Source organism: Rissa tridactyla, chromosome 1, assembly GCF_028500815.1.
Source record: "Rissa tridactyla isolate bRisTri1 chromosome 1, bRisTri1.patW.cur.20221130, whole genome shotgun sequence".
In the NCBI taxonomy this organism is placed as follows: domain Eukaryota; kingdom Metazoa; phylum Chordata; class Aves; order Charadriiformes; family Laridae; genus Rissa; species Rissa tridactyla.
The window spans coordinates 219,157,350-219,178,796 of NC_071466.1; the positions used below are offsets into that span (position 1 = coordinate 219,157,350).

The following is a 21,447-nucleotide window of genomic DNA, read 5'->3' on the forward strand; positions in this document are numbered from 1 at the left end:
CGTGCCCAGCCATGCTCCCGCTCTCCCCTCGCCAGGATCTGCCCCAGCTGCTGCCTCCCACCTTGCCATCAGCTGCTCCAGGTATTTTTGAGAATTATTCCAAAAGCTTATTGATTATAAAAGCCCACACCAATGTTCTAATGCTTTTATAATCATACTGTGCTTCTGGCTTCAGCAAGTCCCACGGCAGCGAGTTCCCCAGATAATTGTAGGGTGGGTAAAAACCACTGTTTCGTACTGCTTTTGAGCGTGTTTGCCATTAATTTCACGGCACGCGCCTTTCTCCTTCTGCCATGAGACAGGCAGAGGTTCCCCATTTCCCTCTGATAAACCATTCAGTATTTTCAATATTTTGAACTTATTTCCTCCTATTCATCTCGTTTCTAAGGTAACAATGCTGCTCTTCTAAATCTCTCTTCAAAGCAGAGATATTTTTTTTCTCTTTCCTGATCATTTTCACTGCATCTCCGAAACCCTTTAACTCACGCTCTTCTTGCTGACTGGTAGTGCCCAGCCAGGGATGCGGCCCCCCCCGGGTGCCATCATTGACGCGACCAAGGCATTAGCCTGTTTTCCATATTGCCATCCACCACACTGCTAAGTCATCTGATACTGCTGCATTTTGTACTGAAGTTGCACGCTGAGCGGAGGCCTCCACTGAGCTGTTTAGAAAACATCTTGCAACTTGTCCTGAGTTAAACTATTAATTAAGAATCCCAGCAGACACGTGAGTGATGCAATTTTTTTCCCTCTAGTAGCTATTTTACATTTATTTTCATTATTTTTTATTCACTGACATGTTTCTTTTTCCCCAAATTCTTTAGATTACCTCAAAGGGCCTCAGAGCTGTTTCTGCTACGGAGTTAATGTAAATACCATCTGCAGACTGGTTCTTCAACGCTCAAATCCATTTCTTGGCCATTAGTCAACACAGCTATAACCCAAACCTGGTACCCACTCCTCACACTCCTGCTCTGGCCTCACGGTATCAGAGTTTCTCGTCATCCCTTTCTGAGCAGACGCAGTTTTACATCAGCTGCTTTAGACCGCTCCTTTACATCAGCCATGGCCGTGGTCGCTCTCGCCTCTCCCCTAACAGAGGGCTTCCGAAAGCAAAGCCTGACCCCAGTGGTCACCCAAGGGACCCTCGGCCACGAAGGCTCCCCAGCAGCACCTCTGCCGTCCAAAGCGAGCAGCCGCATCCTCCCGGATGGGAACGGGTGCCCCTGTGCCTGGCTTCCAGCCGAAGGCAGACACGGGCTGCGGCGAGCAGCGTCAGAGCCCACGTTCCCGTTGCACATGGCCAGCAAGTGGCGGGGAGCAGTGGCAGAGCAGGAGGGCCACGTCGCTCCCATGCCTACGGGCCACCGAAGCCACCCAACGTGCAAGGAAGAACTCCTGGTGTCGCTCAGCAGGTCGGGCGAGGGCATCCATCAGCTGCTCCCGTCCCCGGGGCAGAGCCGTGCCATTGCCCAGGCCCACAGGCAGAGTACCAGTAACCGCCATAACCGCAGGGCGGTCGGGTCACATTAGGTGTTGGCTTATCTGCAATGTACCACCTCGAAGTATTAGTTTTCAAGATGCATTCATTGTCATAGCAACGACAAGTGCAACGCGGCATTGATGTACTTACCATTTTTCTGAGATGTGAGATTAGACCGAGGGCTGAAGGGGACACAAGATTAGACCGAGGGGGAGAAGACTGAGGAGAAAACCCCCTGGCGCTTGCTCCGGGCCCCGGACATGGAGACACACGGCCGCATTGGGCTCCACTCTCTGTCCTGCTCCCCACCCGCCGCCCAAGGTCCCGCTGGGCTCCACCTGCCTCCCCCATCCCCTTACCTGGCCTTGCCGCGGCTGCTCCTCCGGAGCGTGGGCAGGTCGGCCTCCTTCTCCTCCTGCACCCGCTGCAGGGACGGGGAGCGGCTGTGGGCGCTGCGGGCGCTGCCGGAGCTGGCCAGGCTGCCGTCCCCCGCCCCGGCCCCCGCCGCCGCCTCCTGCATCTGCGCCAGCAGCTGTGGGGGCAGGCTGCGGAGCGAGGGCACCGGCGAGTAGGAGGCCCGGCTCTCCGCCTTCAGGTTGTTGTCGCTGGCCGAGCGCTGCAGCATGCGCGGGGACGAGAGGCCGCCGGCGCCCAGGATCCGTCTCCGCTTTGTGTAGCTCGGTGTTTCTCTAAAAGGCACTGCAAAAGAGCCAGGGAAAGCAGCATTAGCTACTGGGCACATGGCGCAAAACCAGTGTTGGCTCAGGCGGGAAGATGGCAGCAAGGCAGGAGGGCCAGGAAAGCGCATGGAGCTGGGCCGGGAGGGCAGGACCAGCCAGGGCAGAGGAGACGGCAGCTCCGCCTGCTTCCAGCTCCACTCCCTGCACCATCCAGGGGAAACCGCCCCGGAGCACATGGGGCAGCCGAGCCTGACCGCGGCACCCTGGCGAGGAGAGGACTCAGAGGTGGCATCTCGTGAAGCATCGAGGAGCGCTGGCAGAGGGGGAGGCAGTGCCAGCAAGGGCACCCGGGGAGGTGTGCGGGGACACCAGCGGGACCCCTGCCAGCCCATCTCCAGCTGCCACCCCGGCTCGGAGGGGGACATTGACACTGGCAGTAACCCCGGCCACCGCTTACTCTTCTGTTTCGGAGACAGGGAAGGTCTAACTCTAGAGCTTCAGGCATGTGCCAACTGCAAGCCTAGAAAAGGCAGGACATGGAACAAAATACCAGCTACTCCCTGCCCTACCTGGCCCCCACCCAACCCTCGGGAGCGCGCAGAAGAAACGGACCTCACGCAGCCACCCGAAGAAGCAGACTCCTGCCTCTGCCTGCAGCTCTGCAGAGGGAGAAGGAATGGAAATGGGGAACCCGATGCGGCCGCAGGGGAAGAGGGCTCTGCTGCGGAGCCACAGCACTGCAGACCACAGGTCAGGAAAGACATATTTTCCTGAATTTTCTTTAATGAATCCATTTCCATCCTGAAACTTAACATGCTTTAAGTTTGTCCAACATGTGTGGCAACATGCAGCCGGGAATCCAGAGGTGACAACACCCAGCCCATTTCTGGTGCAAACGTAGTGTCAAAAGCAAGGGGACAGGTAAAGCACGCAGAGGTCTCCCGCGCTCCTGCTCAGAGGCGCGCTCAGAAGCGCTGTGATCCTGCTAACAGGGGACCAGGCTGCCCAGAGAAGCTGTGGAGTCTCCTTCTCTGGAGATATTCAAAACCTGCCTGAACGTGTTCCTGTCCAACTGGTCTGGGTGACCCTGCTTTGGCAGGAGGGTTGGACTAGATGCTCTCTAAAGGTCCCTTTTAACCCCTACAATCCTGTGGTTCTGTGACCTCATGCCCCATCTGCATTCAACACTCGCCTGGCTTCGTCCTTTCAAGGCCACCCCTCCCATGGCATCGTGCACAAAGGTGTGTGAGCCCTGAACATGCTCCGATGGCCACCGCCAAGGAGCTGCGGAGGACGGGAGCAGCCGGGGGTCCAGGCAGGACCCTGCCCGACATTGAGTGAGGCCTCAGACCCGTGTCATCCCTGACCCAACACCCTGAAGGCACTTCCCAGCTGTGCCGCGCAGCCACACTTGGACTATTTTTCTGAGGAATATTTTAGGTTCAAAGTACAAGAATTTCAGGCTGCTGTAAATCTTCCTGTTGTCATAGCAATGCAATGCCTTTGCTCTCCGATGAGTTTTAACCACGCGGTGGAGGAATTTCTGCCGTCAGCATCCGTGCTCCCTGCAGCGGCTCAGCCCAGCTCCCCACAGCCTCGGCACTGCCAGCCCCCCACGTCCTGGCCACCCTGACAGGAAAACGTGGTCAAAATGGTCACCCAGAGGCCACGGCAAGGAGGGATGTCGGACGGAGAGAAGCAATGTCTGGGCTGTGGATGTGATGCAGTCCCTGGCATAAAACGCGCTGTGGATGCAGTGCAGGACTGTAGCAGGCAGGACGCAGGTAGGACGCTGTCCTACCACCACAACACGATGGAGAAGCCACAGTCAGGGCTAACTACAACCGTTCCACAGGCAATGCTGAACAGGTTTGGCTGCCGACCCAAGTTCATGTGTCATCCAGGTGTATGATAGATCTCCAGGAGACATTTAATTTTTTACTACATCACTTAAAAAAGTCAGAGTCAGAGAAGCAAATATTAAATGGATGCATGTCAGGGTAACTGGCAGATGTGAAAATTATTAGAAATTGGAAATAGTGACTGGAAACACAAGGAGGTTTCTCGCTAATCTCAAAAAGCTGTTCTCAAACCAAGCCAAGTCAGTAACTTTAAGCATGGTTCTTGGAAAAAAGTGCAGAATTACTTTTAGGGAAAGTGCCGAACGCTGCCTAGTGATGAACACACATCAGTCAGTGGCCTGAAGACCTTCCCACACTGAAGGCCAAGGCACGTGCTGGTCAAATGAGTACACATCCATGGTGTGCTTCCAGGGACCAACACCACAGGCGAAACCAAGAGATGACATGATTGGCACCTGAGAAAGGCCGTGAGCTCACAGCATAACCAGACACGAGCTCAGTGCCGTTCTACCAGAGCAGAGTCAATCTGAGCTTGTTAGGCCTAAGCTGGGGAACAGTGACGCCCCAGAGAGGTGGTCTCAGCGGTGCTCCATCGGTAGGCAACGCCACAGCTGCAGAAATGCCAAGTTTGGATCCACACCCTATGAGAATTTTGGTAAACAGGAAATATTCAGCAAGAAAAAAATCAAGATCTAGAAAAATCTGCCTGGACCATCCCTCCCCCCATTCTCAGAGAAGGCAGGACAGCAGCCAGCCCTTTGCAGATGACCACTGCCACTCGTGCTCCACACCAGCTGCTCAGGCTGCACCACCCCGTGCACGTCCATGACTAGGAGGAGGCAAAAAAGGGCCACTCAAAGCACCAGAACTACAGCCAGACCCGTGCCGAGGTACTGGTCCCGTTCATCGCTCTTCCATGCGCGACTGGGATCAGCATCATTGGTCTTGACACCAAACCAAGAAAGAAAGAATAGAAAAAACAAGAGGGCAACAACAAAAACTTCAGACAGCAGGAGTTGGCCTGGGCTTGCTTTAGTGTGTTTTATAAATTAATTATTAGTTTCTTGATATTAATTGCTTAGGAAAAAAATCCTAACTGTATGTTGAACTGATGATAGGCAAGCTTACTCTAAAATAATCCTATTGACGAGCTGCTTTTACCAAGGTGGCAAGAGAAAAGGGAAAAAGAAAAGAAGAAACAAAGAAAAGCAGATATTTATCTTGCAAGGGAAGAAAGAAGCATGCCAGGCAGGAGGTCCTGTTGGTCTGTGCTAGATCTCCTCTGCTCCTGGTTGTCTGAGCTTAACTGGAAAGCAGAAAGCCTGTCCCAGTCCCCGCTCTCCCTGCTGTGACTGGCAGACTTCACACCAGGGAGACGTCGAAGGTGTCGGGGTCAGGAGGGGGAAGATCAGCATGGTCCGTGGCAAGACATCCACAGCAAGCGCCAATTATTGGGCAATGAGCCACAAACAGGTTGCTCAAGGACTCACTGGTAAAAGGAAAAGTACTTTATAATTCTTGACGCAGGTCAGGGCAAGTGCTTTAATTTAGCCTGTCAAATAAATCACCTGGTCACCCATTTCCACACTCTACCAAGAGCAGTCATCACCTTATACATTCAAAGTGCTCCCTCCCAACACCAAAATTATAGCATACAGGTTAAAAACAAAGAAAAAGATAACCTCTGTCTCAGATTCACACCAGAAGGAAGAGCAGAGGGGCTGGAGAAAGCAGCCCAGGACCACTCTGCTACTCATGAATCCCCTTATCATAACATCAAGTGTAAGATTCTTTGAAGCACAACATAACACAGCATTTACAGGAGTAAACGAGAAGGTATCCAGGTCTCATAACAGGTTGTAAAGCTAAAGTTTCCTGAGTATTTGATTCCAGAAGCATGCTAGGAAGACAGTATTACAGCTGCAAAGGCAGTCTCTTGAAAGACAGGACGTACCTGCATTACCTTTGTAATTCTGATGCAGCCCCAGTGCACAGTAACCGCACACGAGGTGGGATTCAGACAGCATATTTCATTTGCCGAAGTGGGATTTACAGGCAAGGGAGTCACACGAGTCCCAAAACTGAGTGGCAAAGCCTGCTTCCAGCACTATCACAGGAGCACAGACTTTCAGCTGATTTACCTTTAGATTACGGAGCGTTAGGTAACAGCGTTACCGAGACTCTCTGGTGTCCAAGCGTGCTCTGATGGCTCCTGCAGCTGCAGCCAAGGACCTGGGGTGTCTACCCTGGCACATAGACAAGAGCTCAGGGGGACTCAGCAGAGCCCTCAGGAGCCTCCAAGCAGAGGCGCGGGCAATGGAAACCTCACCTGCCCCAACGCAGTGCTTTGCTTCTGGCACCTGGGTGCCTCGGGGCCCATTCCAGGGCTCCTGTGCAGCCGAGAAGGCAACTGGACCGAGATGAGATGTTTCTGCACAGAGGTTAGAGAACTAGAATGGGAGTACATTCCTGGAAAAGCCTGGCTTTCACTGAGAACGCCGATGAGCACACATCCAGGCAGCTTCACAGGAGGAGGGCGATCAGAGGAACGCAGCTACCTCCTGTGAGCAATGCAGGACTTCTCTCCCCAGATGCTCCAGAGCTTTTCCAATGCCCTCATCTAAGCACAGACTTGTGTCCAGCCAGTCTGGAAGCTCTGCAGGTAACAGCAAAAGCCTGGGTCTTTCTGGACAGAAATTAGATATATTCAGAGAGATTCGACCATGTTCTTGGCTGTGACACACAACGAGGTAGAGACAGCAACGGAGACAAAATCTGTTGCATGTGGCAGAAATGCAGGAGAGAAGACTGTCTGTGCCACAGCCAGATGGCAAAAAGGACAGGAGAGATACCCACTTTGCGTGGGATGTGGGCTGGGGCAAGTCCGTAAAGCAGATCCTGAAGCAAAAGAGGAACCGGTGGAGGCAGTTTGATGTCGAATGGTGCTGTGGGTGCACTTATTTGCATGAGAAAGTCCAGCAGGAGACCAGCATTTGGCACGGTCACAAGAGCAGCAAAGGCACCAGGAACACATCGGGGCTTCAGCAGACAGAAAACTGAGGCCACCCCGTACACGGGGCAGCGATGCGGGCAAAGGACGACCGCAGTCTGCACTGACAGCAGAGCCTGGCTCGGTGCTGCAGCCCTCTAGGCATCCTCTCCTTCTGTTCTTAAATTGGCCTCTCCGAGGAGAGGTAAGCAAGGGACCAACAACCCTAACGCGTGGTTTGCTGCTTACTCCTCTCCTGGGGGAGCACCATGTGTTCAAAAGCAAGAGTCTTGGGGAAACCCTCTGCTGTTCTGAGGGAGAGGGGTGAAAGACAAGAACACTGGAAGCGCTGAATTAACCGTAACTTTGTTTTGAGCAGCATGCTTCAGAGCCCCTGGCTCCCTAACAGAGCCAACGCACAGACCCACCACATGCTCACCACAGCCCAATTACATCTGTGCAGCTACATCCTGCAGCATACACGGTCTCCAGACCGTGCAGCAATCCCAGCACCACGTAACGTCTCCAGAAGGCAGGAGGAGCCTCCCTCTGCCGCGCTCTCCTGCAGGACGGCCGGCGCTCAGCGAGGATGCTGCGGTCCCGCCTGCTCCGCTGGCTCTAACTCCGAGGACCAGCCCCCTCCAGCGCAGCAGAGTGGCTTCATTCAGCCAAAAATCAGGTCACCCTCAGCTTTACAGAGAGCTTAGTCTTCTTTCGTTCAGAGGGACGTTGAGCAAGGTTTCCCTCATGCTGCTCTCCCTGTTGCACCCTCTGCGCGAGCCCCAGCTGGTCACCGAGATGGGACCCTGCCCCATCCCCTGCCGGCCACTGTCACCGCAGTACGAAGGACTGAAATCACGCTCCTCGGCAGAGAGAAGGCAGCCGTAAGGGAGGGCTGGAGAGGGCTCCCGGCAGGCTGGGGATCTGCCGCAGGACACGAGATGTGTCTCACCCAACAGCTTCCCAAGGCCAGAAGTGCAATGTGATGTGACGTGAAGTCTGATGGGCCAAACCTCAGCACAGAGACTCGGGTTTTGTACAGGCGGTTTACTCATAACACCAATTTACACGGGGAGGAGCCGATCTCCTCGGTTGGCAGGTGAGGTCCTCGCCAGGAGGCTCAGAGGTGCTCTGGCGTGCCGTGATGCTCCGAACCACCATACACGTCCCGAGACACGGCCGGCTTCTCCCTGTGCCTCAACCTGCCTGAAACTTGTAATAACATAAACCGCTGAGCCCGGACTCCGGCCACCAGTGCCAGAAACAGGAGAGTTCCAGGCTGCTGCCACATCGCCGCTTCTGACCGAGGCTTCCTCTCCCCATCCCCCAGATCCACTGTCCCCAGTGGGGAAGGGAGGGAAGCGAGAGCAATAAAATAAAAAAAAAAAAAACAACTTTGTGCAGTTCATACAATCAGCTTTGAAGATTCTTTTCTATACCTTCTCAAGAGTTTAATCAAAGTATGTTTACTGGGTTTCTCACAGCAAAATGAATCAGTTCAGTTACCATGACAGCGCTGCTCGAAGCAGCACAACCAGCCAGCCTGGTTCATCTGACGCTCCCGCGTTTGCTTCCTGCCCTCCAGAAGGGAAACGCGCGGCTCTCGCCTGCAAAACGCCTCTCGCCGCTCCGCTGCGGTGGGAGTGGGACACGGCCGGGGCTCCCCGAGGAGTTCCCGGCCCCACGACGCTGCGCCGGCACCTGGGCAGCAGCAGGACCACGCTCCGACAACCCGAGCTGCAGCCTAACGAACGAAAGTGTAATCAACAGTCGGAGGTTATTTAGATTTGCTGGCTGAATGTTAAATATTCATGTAAAAGAGCAAAAGCACACAGAGTGCAAATGTCTCCGTAGTTCCAAGCTGAGAGGCCACATTTACATTTTAATAGTGGAAAATTACAAAGCAAACTGGGAAGGCGCGCAGCACCACGCCGCACGAGGCAGATTATGCCCAGGCTCCTCTCCCATCAGGAGAGAGGCTACTCCCAGAGACCTTCCAGGGTTTTTTTTTTTCTAGGAATGAAAGCTGAAGGAAAAGGACGAGATGACGAGGCAAAACAGAACCTCTCGGCTCCAATGAGGGAGCTGGTAATTTACCTCGGTACTGAGCAGTAGTCCGCTGAGGGGAACTACAGCCCCATTATATTTTTTAATTAAAAAAAATAAAGTCATCCTCCAGCCATTTCTCCAGCCATCTCCATCTGCCTCTCAGCTACCGACCTTCACACCTGACGCTGCACCTCTGGACACCGTCCCCCAGAGCCACCCCCTCCTCACTGCTTCACCTCATCCTGCTCAGTGCCAGCCCTTCACAGCTGGAAACAGGTTTTACTCTGCATTTGTAAAACTTAAATTGAAACTGCTAAAAATATATGTTAATTAAACTTGCTAGTTTTCCCCTACAAGCGATTCTCAAAGGTGCTGGCAATTCACCTGTGGGCAGTACTCTGGTATGTGGTTTTCAGCCTTTCTCTTCAGGTAAAATCCATCAGCCGACGCATCTCACCACTGGAAATCTTTCCTTGCAAGAGTTTGGTGCATTTTTCATTCCTCTGTTTCGCCTTGTTACATTCAGCACATCGAGGGTCCTGCTTGGGCTATCAGCCCACTGCTAACCCCCCCCGAGGAAATCCTAACAACTGCTCAGACCTGTTACAGGCAGCACGCAACTGAATTAACAATGAGGATAAGAGAATATCAGAAAAATCTACCCAGTATTTCTGATCTGTCTTTGAAAATAATTCCTATACATACATGTGTACTGGGAAAAAAACGCTCCCAAGACCAAAATGGAGCATTTAAAACTTCCCCCACGACGCCAAGGATGGCAGCAACCAACGCTTGTTCAGTTATGTTCATCCAAATTAGCAGGTTGAAAGCTTCTGCAGCAAAGTTCAAAAGAATTTTCAATACAGCTCACAGTCACTGGCCTATATCTGTAACACTCCTTCAAAAGCTCCAGAGATGGGGAGGCAGCTTTCAAAGGGTCAGGGGGATGATTCCAACAATCGTACAGAGCTGAACTTCATCTAATTTCTAGGAAAAGCTTGGAAAAACTGAAACAGGACACTTATCAATTAATAAAAAGGCATGAGAATTTAATTTATATCAGCCAGGATGGCTTTAAGAGCTCAGATCTCACTGACAAAAATAACTGCTGACATCATAAGCTTTGGGTGAAACAGTTGACCCTGGGATATTCTCCTTAGGTGCTACCACTGGACAAGTTACCAGAGCACATTTTAACAGACACAATAACGAATGTTAATGGAGAACGGCAGTTGGGAATATTTCCAATATTATCCAGGAAGTCAGCTCCTGGTACAGTAGTATTTATATTTTTGTCTTTATCAATGACTTAGCAAAAATATAGATCATTGGCAGCAGAAGCACAGGTGATGCAATGACCGGTGCAACGGCATTGGTCAAATGCCATTGGTCAAAGAGGGTAAATTTAGATTGGACATAACTAAGAAATTTTTTATAATGCAGGGGGTGAGCCCCTGGCCCAGGCTGCCCAGAGCAGCTGTGGCTGCCCCATCCCTGGAGGGGTTCAAGGGCAGGTTGGATGGGGCTTGGAGCAACCTGGGCTGGTGGGAGGTGGAATGGGATGAGCTGAGGGGTTTCAACCTGGAGAAGAGAAGGCGCCGGGGAGACCTTCCAGCCCCTTCCCTAAAGGGGCTCCAGGAAAGCTGGGGAGGGACTCTGGAGCAGGGAGGGGAGCCATGGGACGAGGGGGAAGGGTTTTACACTGGAAGAGGGGAGATTGGGATGAGATATTGGGAAGAAATCCTTTGCTGTGAGGGAGGTGAGCCCCTGGGCCAGGGTGCCCAGAGAAGCTGTGGCTGCCCCATCCCTGGAGGGGTTCAAGGCCAGGTTGGACGGGGCTTGGAGCAACGTGGGCTGGTGGGAGGTGTCCCTGCCCAGGGCAGGGGGTGGCACTGGGTGGCCTTTAAGGTCCCTTCCAACCCAAACCATTCTGTGATTCTATAACATACAAGAAAGAGCATCAACACCATGAAATCTTGGGCATTTGTTACGACAGGATCACCTCAACATGCTCCCTTGCAGCCTGATGCAAGATGAAGCATCTGGGAACGTGAACAGAGGTTGTACAACTAAGGACAGTTCCTTGAAAAGCAGCGAAACTGAAACAAGCCCACGAGTCCTGACACAAATCAGCTGAGGTCAGGCTCCAAGACCGATGCAGTGAGCAGAAGAGCTAACATAACCACGGGATATATCAACCTCTGTTCATCCATGAGGTTATTATGGAAAAATGCATTTCAATTGAGCCCACATTTCCAAAAATAATGTTAAAAAACAGGAAGCATTCAAAATAAAGCCATGCAATGGTTCAGAAGCTGGTCAATCTGCTCTATATTAAGAAAATAAAGAAAGGGCAGCTATTGCTTTGCCAAGGTGACAGTCAGAGCCACAGTCATATTTGCATACTGGCACAGAGTTCTTATGCAGAAGTTTGCATAGACTTGTGCAAGCATTACTGTTTCCGTCACAAGATGACAACACTGGTCACTCCTGTCTCAAAAATTTATTGTTCCATCAGTAGCTTTTTGAGGAATTTTTCAAATTCACGATGAAAAAAAATAAATTTCTCCTGTGAGGTCACCCATGCGCAGGCCTACGGTCACCGGTGGACTGACTGCATCCCCTGCAGAAGGAGTGGCGAAGAGCCTTCAGAGAGATGGGGACAGGAGGAGTACGCTGGGGGCAGGCTCACAGCATCCCGCACAGGTCCCCTTGCCCGCCTTTGGTGAACTTGAAGGGTCAACACCCGGCAGCATTTCCCCACGGAGAAACAAGCCTCCCAGAGAGGTGCAGATGTCTGAGCACCACCACCCCCCTTCTCTTCAGAGAGGGGAAACCACAGCACGAGGGGCTGCTGTTCTCATGCCCACCACACAAATAAACCCTAAGAGTCGAGTTTAGCCAGCCTGGATTTTAACTCCATTTCCAAACAAGTACTGCCACCAAACTGCTGCTCAGCTCGGTCTTCCAAGCGAGGAGTGGTTCTCTGCAGAAGATCTATCTTCTATGACCATCCTATGACTTCTGCTGTGGAACAACCCCAGCCTGGACCACTGAATTTGCTGTGCCAAGAAGAGTGTGAAACCTACCTCTACCCTGCTGTAATTGCAGTCTCACTTCTGGCAGGACCCAAGAGCTGTTCCAGTTGTCCCACCACATCTTACTGCATTTTTGGCAGAGAACCATACCCTTTCTTAGGAACTGCTGGACTGGCTGCTAGGAACCAAGGCCTCACATAGCTTAATATTCCGTCTGACAATAGTGAGCAAAAAAAGTCTTTGTAGAAGGCAGGCAAGAAAGAAGGGCACATAGAAAGCTATCGTTCTCCATCTTATCTCTTTGCCATTGCCAGCTTACAGATTTCCAACTATCCTTATAAATAGAATAAGTTCAACAAGAACATCCACATTTTTTACACATTCCAGGAAATTTGACACACTCAGACAAAAAGAAATAAAGCTTTCCATTGTACAAGAACTCATTTATGGCTTCCACACCAAGTTTTTCAACTTCTACTTCATTTAGCACTTTCCAAAAATTCCTCTGAGAAGGGATCAAGGGGAAAGGTTAGAAAGGAAGAAGAAATGTCACAACCTCTACTTCTGCTTGTCGTACACATCTACCTGAGATGCTCTATGCCGTTCTACAGCACGGCTCCAAGAAGAAGTTCTCTCTGAGCTTGGTAGTGGCTAGAAACACCATTCAAACACGGGATACCATTACAAAAATACAGAAAGAAAAGCAGACATCCTTATGCCACTGTAGAAATCCCCCATCTCAAAAAAGGCATAGTAAGCCAGAAGAGGTTCAGACCAGGCGAACGTGGATGGCCAAAGATCTGAAATGGCATCCTGTTTCCCTTATGAAACACAAAATGTTTCACAGATGGTGAATATTACGAGCGAGTTATTGGGTCTTAGCAACAAGTGATATGAAGTCATAGTGTCCTAAGGAAGCAAAATGCTGTCTTTTAAATCCTTTGGGGAGGATTTCATAGAATCATAGAATGGTTTGGGTTGTAAGGGACCTTAAAGATCATCTTGTTCCAACCCAAACTTGTTCTCCTCTTCACAGGGGAGAACTTGAAGAATCAGTAGCACTGGAAGATGTTAGATGTTTCACACGCTGGTAATCCCAGGATGAGCTCCAACAGACAGTTTCTGACAGACAGCTTTGCAGCACATGGACACACCTGGACGGGCTTCAGATAAGGAGGGCACCTGAAGGACAGGGAGATACTGATCTTGGGTTGGCTCCACGACACGCTTATTAATGAGAAATAACTTATTCTTTGGTTTGAGCTACAAAACATCATAAAGCTGAGATTTCTCAGCAACAACTGACAAGTCAATTCCCAAAGTCTCACATAGTCTTCCTAATATGCCGTGCTCTAAACCATTACGCTGGTATCAGCTCACACAGAGAAGAGACTAGGGAACAGGGCCATGTGCATCTGGATACACACTGCTTTCCACCTGGGATGGACACCTAATGAGGAGTTCGGCGACCAGGTCGTTTTCTGACCTTTGCTGTGTCCAACCTGTGTCCTCATATGCCCAAATACCTTGAAAAAAACCCCACTCCAAAGCAGCAGGAGAGAGGAAGGCTCTGCCAGCGGTGCTGCACCTACAGAGCTAACGGTGCACCAGGGCTTGTAGGATCTCGAGCAGACACGGGCCAAGAGACCAACCCATCCCAAAAGCAGGGACCACCGCGGGGCCGCTGAGGGATGGGTTCCTCCCCAGCCCTGCCTGCACACGGGAGGAAAACAGTGTTGTTATGGTGTGCTTCAGCGTGGCAAACAAACGCCGGTGATCTCAGGCAGAGCTGCAGATCACCGACCTCCAACAAAAAGGTATTCCACGTAATATGGGGTAACTGTTGGGCCTCGTTATGACTGATAATGAATTAATTCCTTTAACTTGAAGGTGGTGGTTGCTTAGTGACCGTGAATCATGACCTGATTATATTCAGCATAAGAAAAGGGAAGACAGCCCCAACCAGTCTTACGTACATGTTGAGGATAATTTCTCAGTATTGAACTGATTTATATTATTCCTCCAGATCTTCTTTCATGCAGGGAGAGAAAATATGAATGAAAATCAGGAGTTTTTAAAAAATTAGCAACCAAAGAAAAGTTATAAAACCACAATTAAGAAATAATGTAACTATGGTTAAATGCCTATTTGGACAAGAGTAGCAAAATGAAGGCATCAATCGCTAGTGCAGAATATATTTATTCTGCAATTATGGAAAATAATTGAAATCAATATGCAGTTACAATACACTCAAAATAAATAAGGGGAGCTACAAACATTAAAGAAAAACAAGTGGGTTTAGCATGGAAGAAACGACAAAAAAAGCTTTTGGGCTATTTCGTAGAAGTATATTCTGAAAGAAGCGGGAAGAGGCATTTGTGTCATCTTGATGACAAAGCAGAGGCGGCTACTAAGTAGCTGAAACAAATACTTTAAAATTTGCAGGCTAAGAAACCTTCTCAAAAAGATGGATCACGAAAATTATTGAGCACCTGGCACAGGATCCAACTGATAAAAAAACAATGTGCAATTAACACCATTGCAAATGTTTGAATGAAAAACAGGTACTGTGGTGCACATCTGATTGTACTGAGTGGAACTGCACGTTTGACTGATAGATGTCGATGTGGATTTAAGACTCGAATGACAATGGGATGTGCCAGGAGGCTGGCAGTGGCACTCCGGAGAGGGCCCGAGGTTCAGACACCATCCTGCTTGCGTCGTTTCCCACTGACCAGCTCCTGGTGTTCCTGCTTAATACGCAGCCCTTTTCCATGGCCATCTCCAGGGGCTGCACTGGGAGCGAGACACCCGGCTCAAGACCACCCTGGAGGAAGCCCTCCCTTTAGACAGAGCCCCCGCAAACCTACTCAAGGTTGCTGGAGTAGGTGGCTTAGGTACTTCCCCAAGGCATCACCAGTAAACGTGCTTAACTGAGAATGTCTCCACAGCTGCCTGGAGTGGTCGGAGAGAAGGCTCTGCAGCCGTACCCAAGGAGACCCTCCAGCTGCTTAGAAAGAGGGTTAGGGCTGCCCTTTTCACTCCACAGAACCCATTCCCATGCAGGCAACAGCAGGGGCTGCACTGACCAACAAGCACCAGGATATGCCACAGAGGGTCTGTGGTGGCGTTGACGTGATCCAACCTCTCAGGTCCAACCAAGAAAATAAAGCGCAGCAGCTGCCATTCATGGCATTCTCTGTCCGCACATCCATAAAACATGAGACTAAGGAACAAACCAGAAATGAAGGAACAGCCAGTCTCCACAAATGCTTCTACTTGTAAGAACCTGGTCTCCTCCCCAGATTTGCAGGTTCCACTCTGACCTTCTTGGAGCCCGGTGCTGGTGGCTGTGATGAAAGCAGCAGCTCTCGGTCTCTGCGCTGACTGAAGGCACGGAGACCTGTGCACAGGAACCACAGCGAAACCTGCACGAGAAGTTCTGCAGCCCAATGGGCTCTCCATGGCTGTCACTGACCACCCGGCGTCTACACTGGGCATCTTACTTCCAACTGTGCTGACCCTGGCTGGACGTCTGTCAGCAGATGGAGCACATCAGGTGTTTTTCTAAAACCCAGTTTCTGGGTTATTTTCACCTGAAAGAAACTGAGTTCACACCCTCTGGGCTTGCTCTACATTGTAAGGCAAAGCACAACAAGCGCGGACAGCCGGCTCCACCTCAGGAGAGCTGTCCGGATCCAGACAGAAACATGGGTGAATGGTCGAAGAGCCTGGAAGCGCAGCCACGTGCTAAGGGCCGTCCTGCGGAATGGAGCAAAGCTGCTGCTAACCATCCTTCCTCCCACAGCCTTGACACAGCAGGTCCTCTCTGAATATTTCTGATGGCATGGGCCACCAATTCTCGTTTCACCTAATATTGGAACTCGAGAAGAAGACTTCTCCAGGAGCTACCAGTTACAATGCTGCCTTATGCTGCCCTTTCCTACCAGATTCTCAGTTTCAGTATTTCTTCAACTGTTCTGACAGAACTACCAGAGAAAAGACCAAGCACTGCCCCTTCCTCATCCCCCGTAACGCCCGTCTGCTCTCCTCTGGTCAGACACTCACACCTCTCAGCTCTTAATGAACTTCAAAAAACAATTTCTCCTTGCTTGGGAAGTTCACTGCCAGTTCCCTTGACCCCAGGTGGATGCCATCTGGACCTGCTGGTTTGCGTGCGATTAGTTTGCAACTGTTACCTGACCTATTTTATATAAACAGCCATATCAAACACATGAAGAATTCATTCTACCTGACATGTTTTCGTGCCCCTTTTTCTTACACTTTTTCAATAAAAATAATTGAGCCAGTAAATCACAGACTGAGGTTCAATCATAGAAGAATTTAGGCTGAAAGGGACTTTTGGAGGTCATCTAGTCCAAAACCCCTCTCACAGCACAGACAGTCACTATCCTCTTGAATTAACAGGGTGGCTTTCTTGCCAGCACTGTTCGCTGACATAGTTATAAGGAATTTTCAGGCTTTTCCCCACATTCTTCCTGACTCATATCTCCCTACACATTCTCAGCAGCCATTCGTAACTGTCAGCGATATCTGTCTGAGAAAAGCAGTGATAAAGGACGTCTTGGGGCCCAGGTTTCTAGATTCACAACCACTTCCAAGAACCAAGCCCAATACTTGCAGGCTGTTTCAAAGTCCACACGTCATTTTTCAGCTGCTGACCCCATGACTCTGCCCCTTCTGTGAGGCACACGTGCTGAGAGTTAACTCTTTACTTGGTTCCTCCATTGCTTTAGAGAGCTCCAGACCAATAAACTTCTCAGAATAATTCAAGAAAACTCAGTAAGTGTTGATTTTATATCTGACCTACAACTCAGTTTTCCATAGCATATAATATATGGCATGATAGTATCTACCTCGCAGAAGGACAGAAGAAAAGCCACAAGGAAAAAGGATGACCAGAAAATCCAAAAATATTCCTCCATAAAGAAGCAAGTACAACCAGAATGGCTGGTACTTCGCCTCTTGTACTTATAGGAGCTTCAGTGTGGGGCAGCTCCATAACCATTATCATTAAGACAGAGGTTGTCTCCTCCTTGCAGCAAGCCCCGTTAACAGCCTTAGCAGGAGAGGATCTCTGGCATGGAACGGCCTCAAGGATGCAAAGAGAAAGAAAAAGGTAAGGGATTTTACAGAAGAGCTTTTCAGAGCTGCTCCAGACTCACGGCGTGGCTAATTCTTTAGCTTGGCAACCTCATCAGTCGTAAGCAAACCCTGGACTGAACGAAGAAGCCGGACACTGATGGCCCCAGGAGGAAGCAGAGCTGTCCTGCCACCCCCCACGCCCAAAACAAGCTGCAGCTTCCACCCCCCACCGCAGGCAGCACTGGGAAACCACCAATTAACAGACCCACGCTAACAGCCCTGGACTCTACAGCAAGACTTAAAAGGTAAAAAAGGGGGAAGAAGAAAGATCAAACTCACCAACATCGGACTCTTTGTGGGTTTTGATGATTTCAGCCAATTCAAAATTTCCTGCAATGATGGCCACCTGAAAAGAGAGGGAGGGAAGAGAGTTGAGCGGCTCTGAGCAGCACCGATCCTGCACTCGCTCGCATGGGTTATGCCATATGGACTAACAACAGCTGCTTTCCATGGGGGACGCAGAGCCAACGATTGTTCTGCCTCAGCTCACCCAGCCAGTAACCCCACGGTGGAGATACGCTCTCAGCACTGCAGGGAGAGCGTATGTCGATGGCTTGTGCGATGAGAGGGTGGCGAATTGCTCCGAGACAACCATTGCCCTCTCCTCAGAGCCCGGCGGTGATATGCCTGACGCCAGCAAGGAACTAATCTTAGGTCTTGCAGGTACTGACAGCATGTTCTCCAGCCTGAAGCCTTCCAGTGAATCCCAGTTAGATGACGAAAGACGACTTACCAGCAACCGAGCTCCCTGCACGTCCCACCTGAACCTTCCGCAGCACTAACTCGTCTCGCTCCAGGCTGTGCTGGCCGAGGAACCGCTGCCACTCACAAAGCTGCAGCAGCACCTCGCCCCAGGAAAGCCACGGCATTTTAGCCCAACGTTAAACATTGTTTTGCCCACCACCCGTCCCATGATTTCTCCCCACGGGAAGAATTGTAGAGAACTCAAAGGAACGCGGGAAGCGGGGAAGCTGAACGTGGGTCTGCCAGCAAACACAGAGACAAACCTGGTCTGTCTTACCCCAGGAACTGCGTCTAGAGGGGCTCGCGTCCTGGGAACCGCAGAGCAGCAGCAGCATACACGAAGGCTGCTTAACAGGCGTAAGAGGAGAGAGACTGAAGTACTACTCTCCTAAAGCAAGACTTCAGCCAATAGACTAGCGACATCACTTGAACTCTCTGTTGATTTCTTACACATTTGGGAAAAAACCCCAAAACAGCACCACACCACAGCTAGTAAGGCAGAACAATCCAATATTTTCAGAACAAGGTCCGAAAGTATTCTTTTAACACGTGAAAGAACAGCGAGATGGGTAGAAGAACACAAAACCCATCACTGGTCTCCAGGAAATTAAGCTGGAAGAAGTGCTCTGGGCTGAGCCGGCCGAGTCCCGCGCTCGATGCCCCTGCGAACCGCCGCCGCCTCTGCCCTTCCCACCCGCCCCAGCACACCCAGTCCCCCCAGACACTGCTGGGACTCTCGGGACGGTGCCCTCACTCAGCAGCACCTACAGCTGGTTTGGGAGCGAGAAGCAGCTGGATCAAGTTGATTCTGGGTGAAAACAAAGCGCTGCTGCTCAGAGCGCGAAACCGCGTGCAAGAACAGGCTGAGATACAGCTGCCGGTTTTGCCTGTCTGAGCTGGGACCACCACCCCCCGGGCCCCTTCTCCTTTTAACTTAGGGTTGTGGCATTTGAGAGGAACGTACGTGATGGGTCAGTACTGGAGACGAACGTACATGGTCAGGCAGACAGCAGAAACCAAACCCTCCCAGACGCCGACACCGCCAAGAGCAGCACCGGCAGCTCCAGCTGCTAAACGCTTCCCTGCCCTCCCACAAGAACAGCTTTCAGAAATACGAGGTTAATTTGCATTTTACCACTAACTTGTGACGAAGGGATATATTTAACTGGTGACTCAGTACAGCACGCACACCTCTCTACTATCATCCTTTATCAGCAGAAATAGTCTTACTATCCTCAGCTCAACAATGTTTATGTGAATTTTTTTTTGTTTTCTGAGGCCCAGAATTCGTGCTCCACCTCCTCAGCCGGAGCTGGATGCGATCGGTGATGGCAGGAAGAAAGGAAATCTTCCTTCTGCGTTTGGGAAATTAGGCCACAGTAGCAGAGAAAATAGAGTAAGAATCTCTGTTTTCCCCCAAGCTTGCTTCAAATTGCAATCTTTCTGTCTCTCCTTATACATACACACACATTCATAACGTCTGCTCTCCCAAAGGCCACATTCTTTGAGCAGGCTTTTGTACAGAAGGGCAAATGACCTGAATTTGGGGAAATGCGAAAGCAAAAATAACCAACCTCGCAGAAGACTGGAAAGGAGAATCTAGAAAAAGCATTTGAACTTCAAAGTTCCTCAAATGAACACTTAATGCATGGTCCACTGTCTCTGTGAAAAATCCAAATTCGAAGTACAAATTCTGAGTGCCATCTTGGGAATAATTTGTAAAAAGGTACGGTGAACACATGGCGAATGTACGGTGAACGTACGGTGAACGTACGTGCTGCATCAGGAGCAGCTCCTGTGCTGCGGTACCCCAGGCATCCCTCCTGGCCTGGCCGGCGAGGGGGAGGTCTCCCACCCGCCGAGGTCTCAGCCCCAGCACCGCAGGCAACAGACGCTCCATCCCTCCCTCCCTGCCTGCCTTGAACCGTTACGAGTTCCTGAAAGGTGGGAAGAAACACGCTGGAGAAGCCTGTGAATATAATCTCCCATAAATCCCTGTGAAGGGAGAAGGGCCTGCTGGTTGCATTTTTCAATCCAACTGGGAAGAAGCAAAGGAGACGAAAGGGTTTCACGTACTGCGGTGTCGCCTCAGCCGGTGCTTCCCTGCCTACAAAACACCGCGGCGTCCCTGCACCCGCCTGCGCACTCCTGCCCCTGCTCCTCTTGGCTGCCTGCAGTCACACTGATGAGACCGTCTGCACGACTGACCACATCGGTGAACGCCTCTAAGTTAAAAGCAATAGCTTTCTGGGGAGAGGTAAACAAGAAAAGGAAGTCTCAAGGATGGAAATGCCAGAAAACAGATTTTTATTTACTTTTTTTTTCTTTTAATATTTCATAGCTAGCAATTTTAGCGCTTGTTCACCGAAGTGGAAGGAATTGGTAACTACAAGGAAAAACAGCCTGACTTACTCACAGAAGATAAATTATTTAATTTCAAGCAGTAAGCCAGACGTCCCACATAGGAGTGACGTCTTAACATCACAGCCAAGCTACTTGTCCCGGTGATGGCACGGAGACAGCAGACCGTGCAAAGGGCATCTCTCCTCGTGCCTTGCCCTGATGCTACGAATGTAGACTCTGTCCTATCGCACGCCACCGACTCAACAACGGAAACCCACGTTCAGGCCGCACAAGACACACAGCCACGCTATGGCTCTGGCACAGGGTTATCTTCTGAAAATGCTGTAACACCTTGAGTCATTCCATAGCTTGATAGGAAGGTGACAACGCTTTTTAATCTAACAGCAATTTGCCTATTTTTATCTTTTTAGGCAAACTCAGTAATTTCTAAAAGAAAGAAGGAGGGATATCTGAACAGACTGTGCAGCATCTAACATCGGTGTCCTTATAAGGTCTTAGCAGCAGAAAACAGAAAGATCATTTAAACATGCCTGGTAAGAGTCATAGCTCTGAGATCTAACCCAGGTTCTGTGGATAACAGTATTGTGAAAAATCCCTAAAAAAATGTATAAATAAGAAAAAAACGCACTACACCAGGAGAAGGTCCCCCAGCCCCTCGGCGTGACAGGCTGGCACAGAGCTCGGTAACAACTGTTGAGGATCCACCGCAAACGCAGCAACAGCACGGAGGGGACACCTGCAGACCGCTGCTGCGCCTCACGCCAGCGGCAGAGTGACACACCAGCCAACTACTAACCCTCAGACCCCACAGGGCTGTCCTGTTTCTACAGAAGAGAGGCCAAAGGGGCTCATCTCCACATGGCCAAGGCCATGGGCACAGCTGGCCGGGGCTGCTGCCTCCTCGCTCCACCCAGCACAGGTTTCTCAGAGGTGTCCAATCACTGGTTTGCCACTAAATGTAAGTCGAAGGTGCACAGAGAGTGGTTAAACAACTTTAAACCATGGCACTTAACTGGGTTTTCATCCTGGGCCTGCTTTTATAAGAATATTTAATTTTTCTTCTTCTGAATTA

The 21,447-nt window shown here is 50.6% G+C and overlaps 1 protein-coding gene across 4 annotated transcripts in view; it reads right to left on the reverse strand.

The window, feature by feature from the left end:
• SHANK3 (SH3 and multiple ankyrin repeat domains 3) overlaps positions 1-21,447 on the reverse strand; it is a 383,847-nt gene that overhangs the window by 241,464 nt on the left and 120,936 nt on the right. For all 4 annotated transcript variants that reach the window (XM_054200170.1, XM_054200186.1, XM_054200177.1 and 1 more), the window contains 2 exons: positions 17,547-17,613; positions 1,843-2,182 (listed from right to left, as the gene is read on the reverse strand). In XM_054200170.1, coding sequence (XP_054056145.1) covers positions 1,843-2,182; positions 17,547-17,613 — 407 coding nt within the window. The remainder of the gene's footprint in view (positions 1-1,842; positions 2,183-17,546; positions 17,614-21,447) is intronic.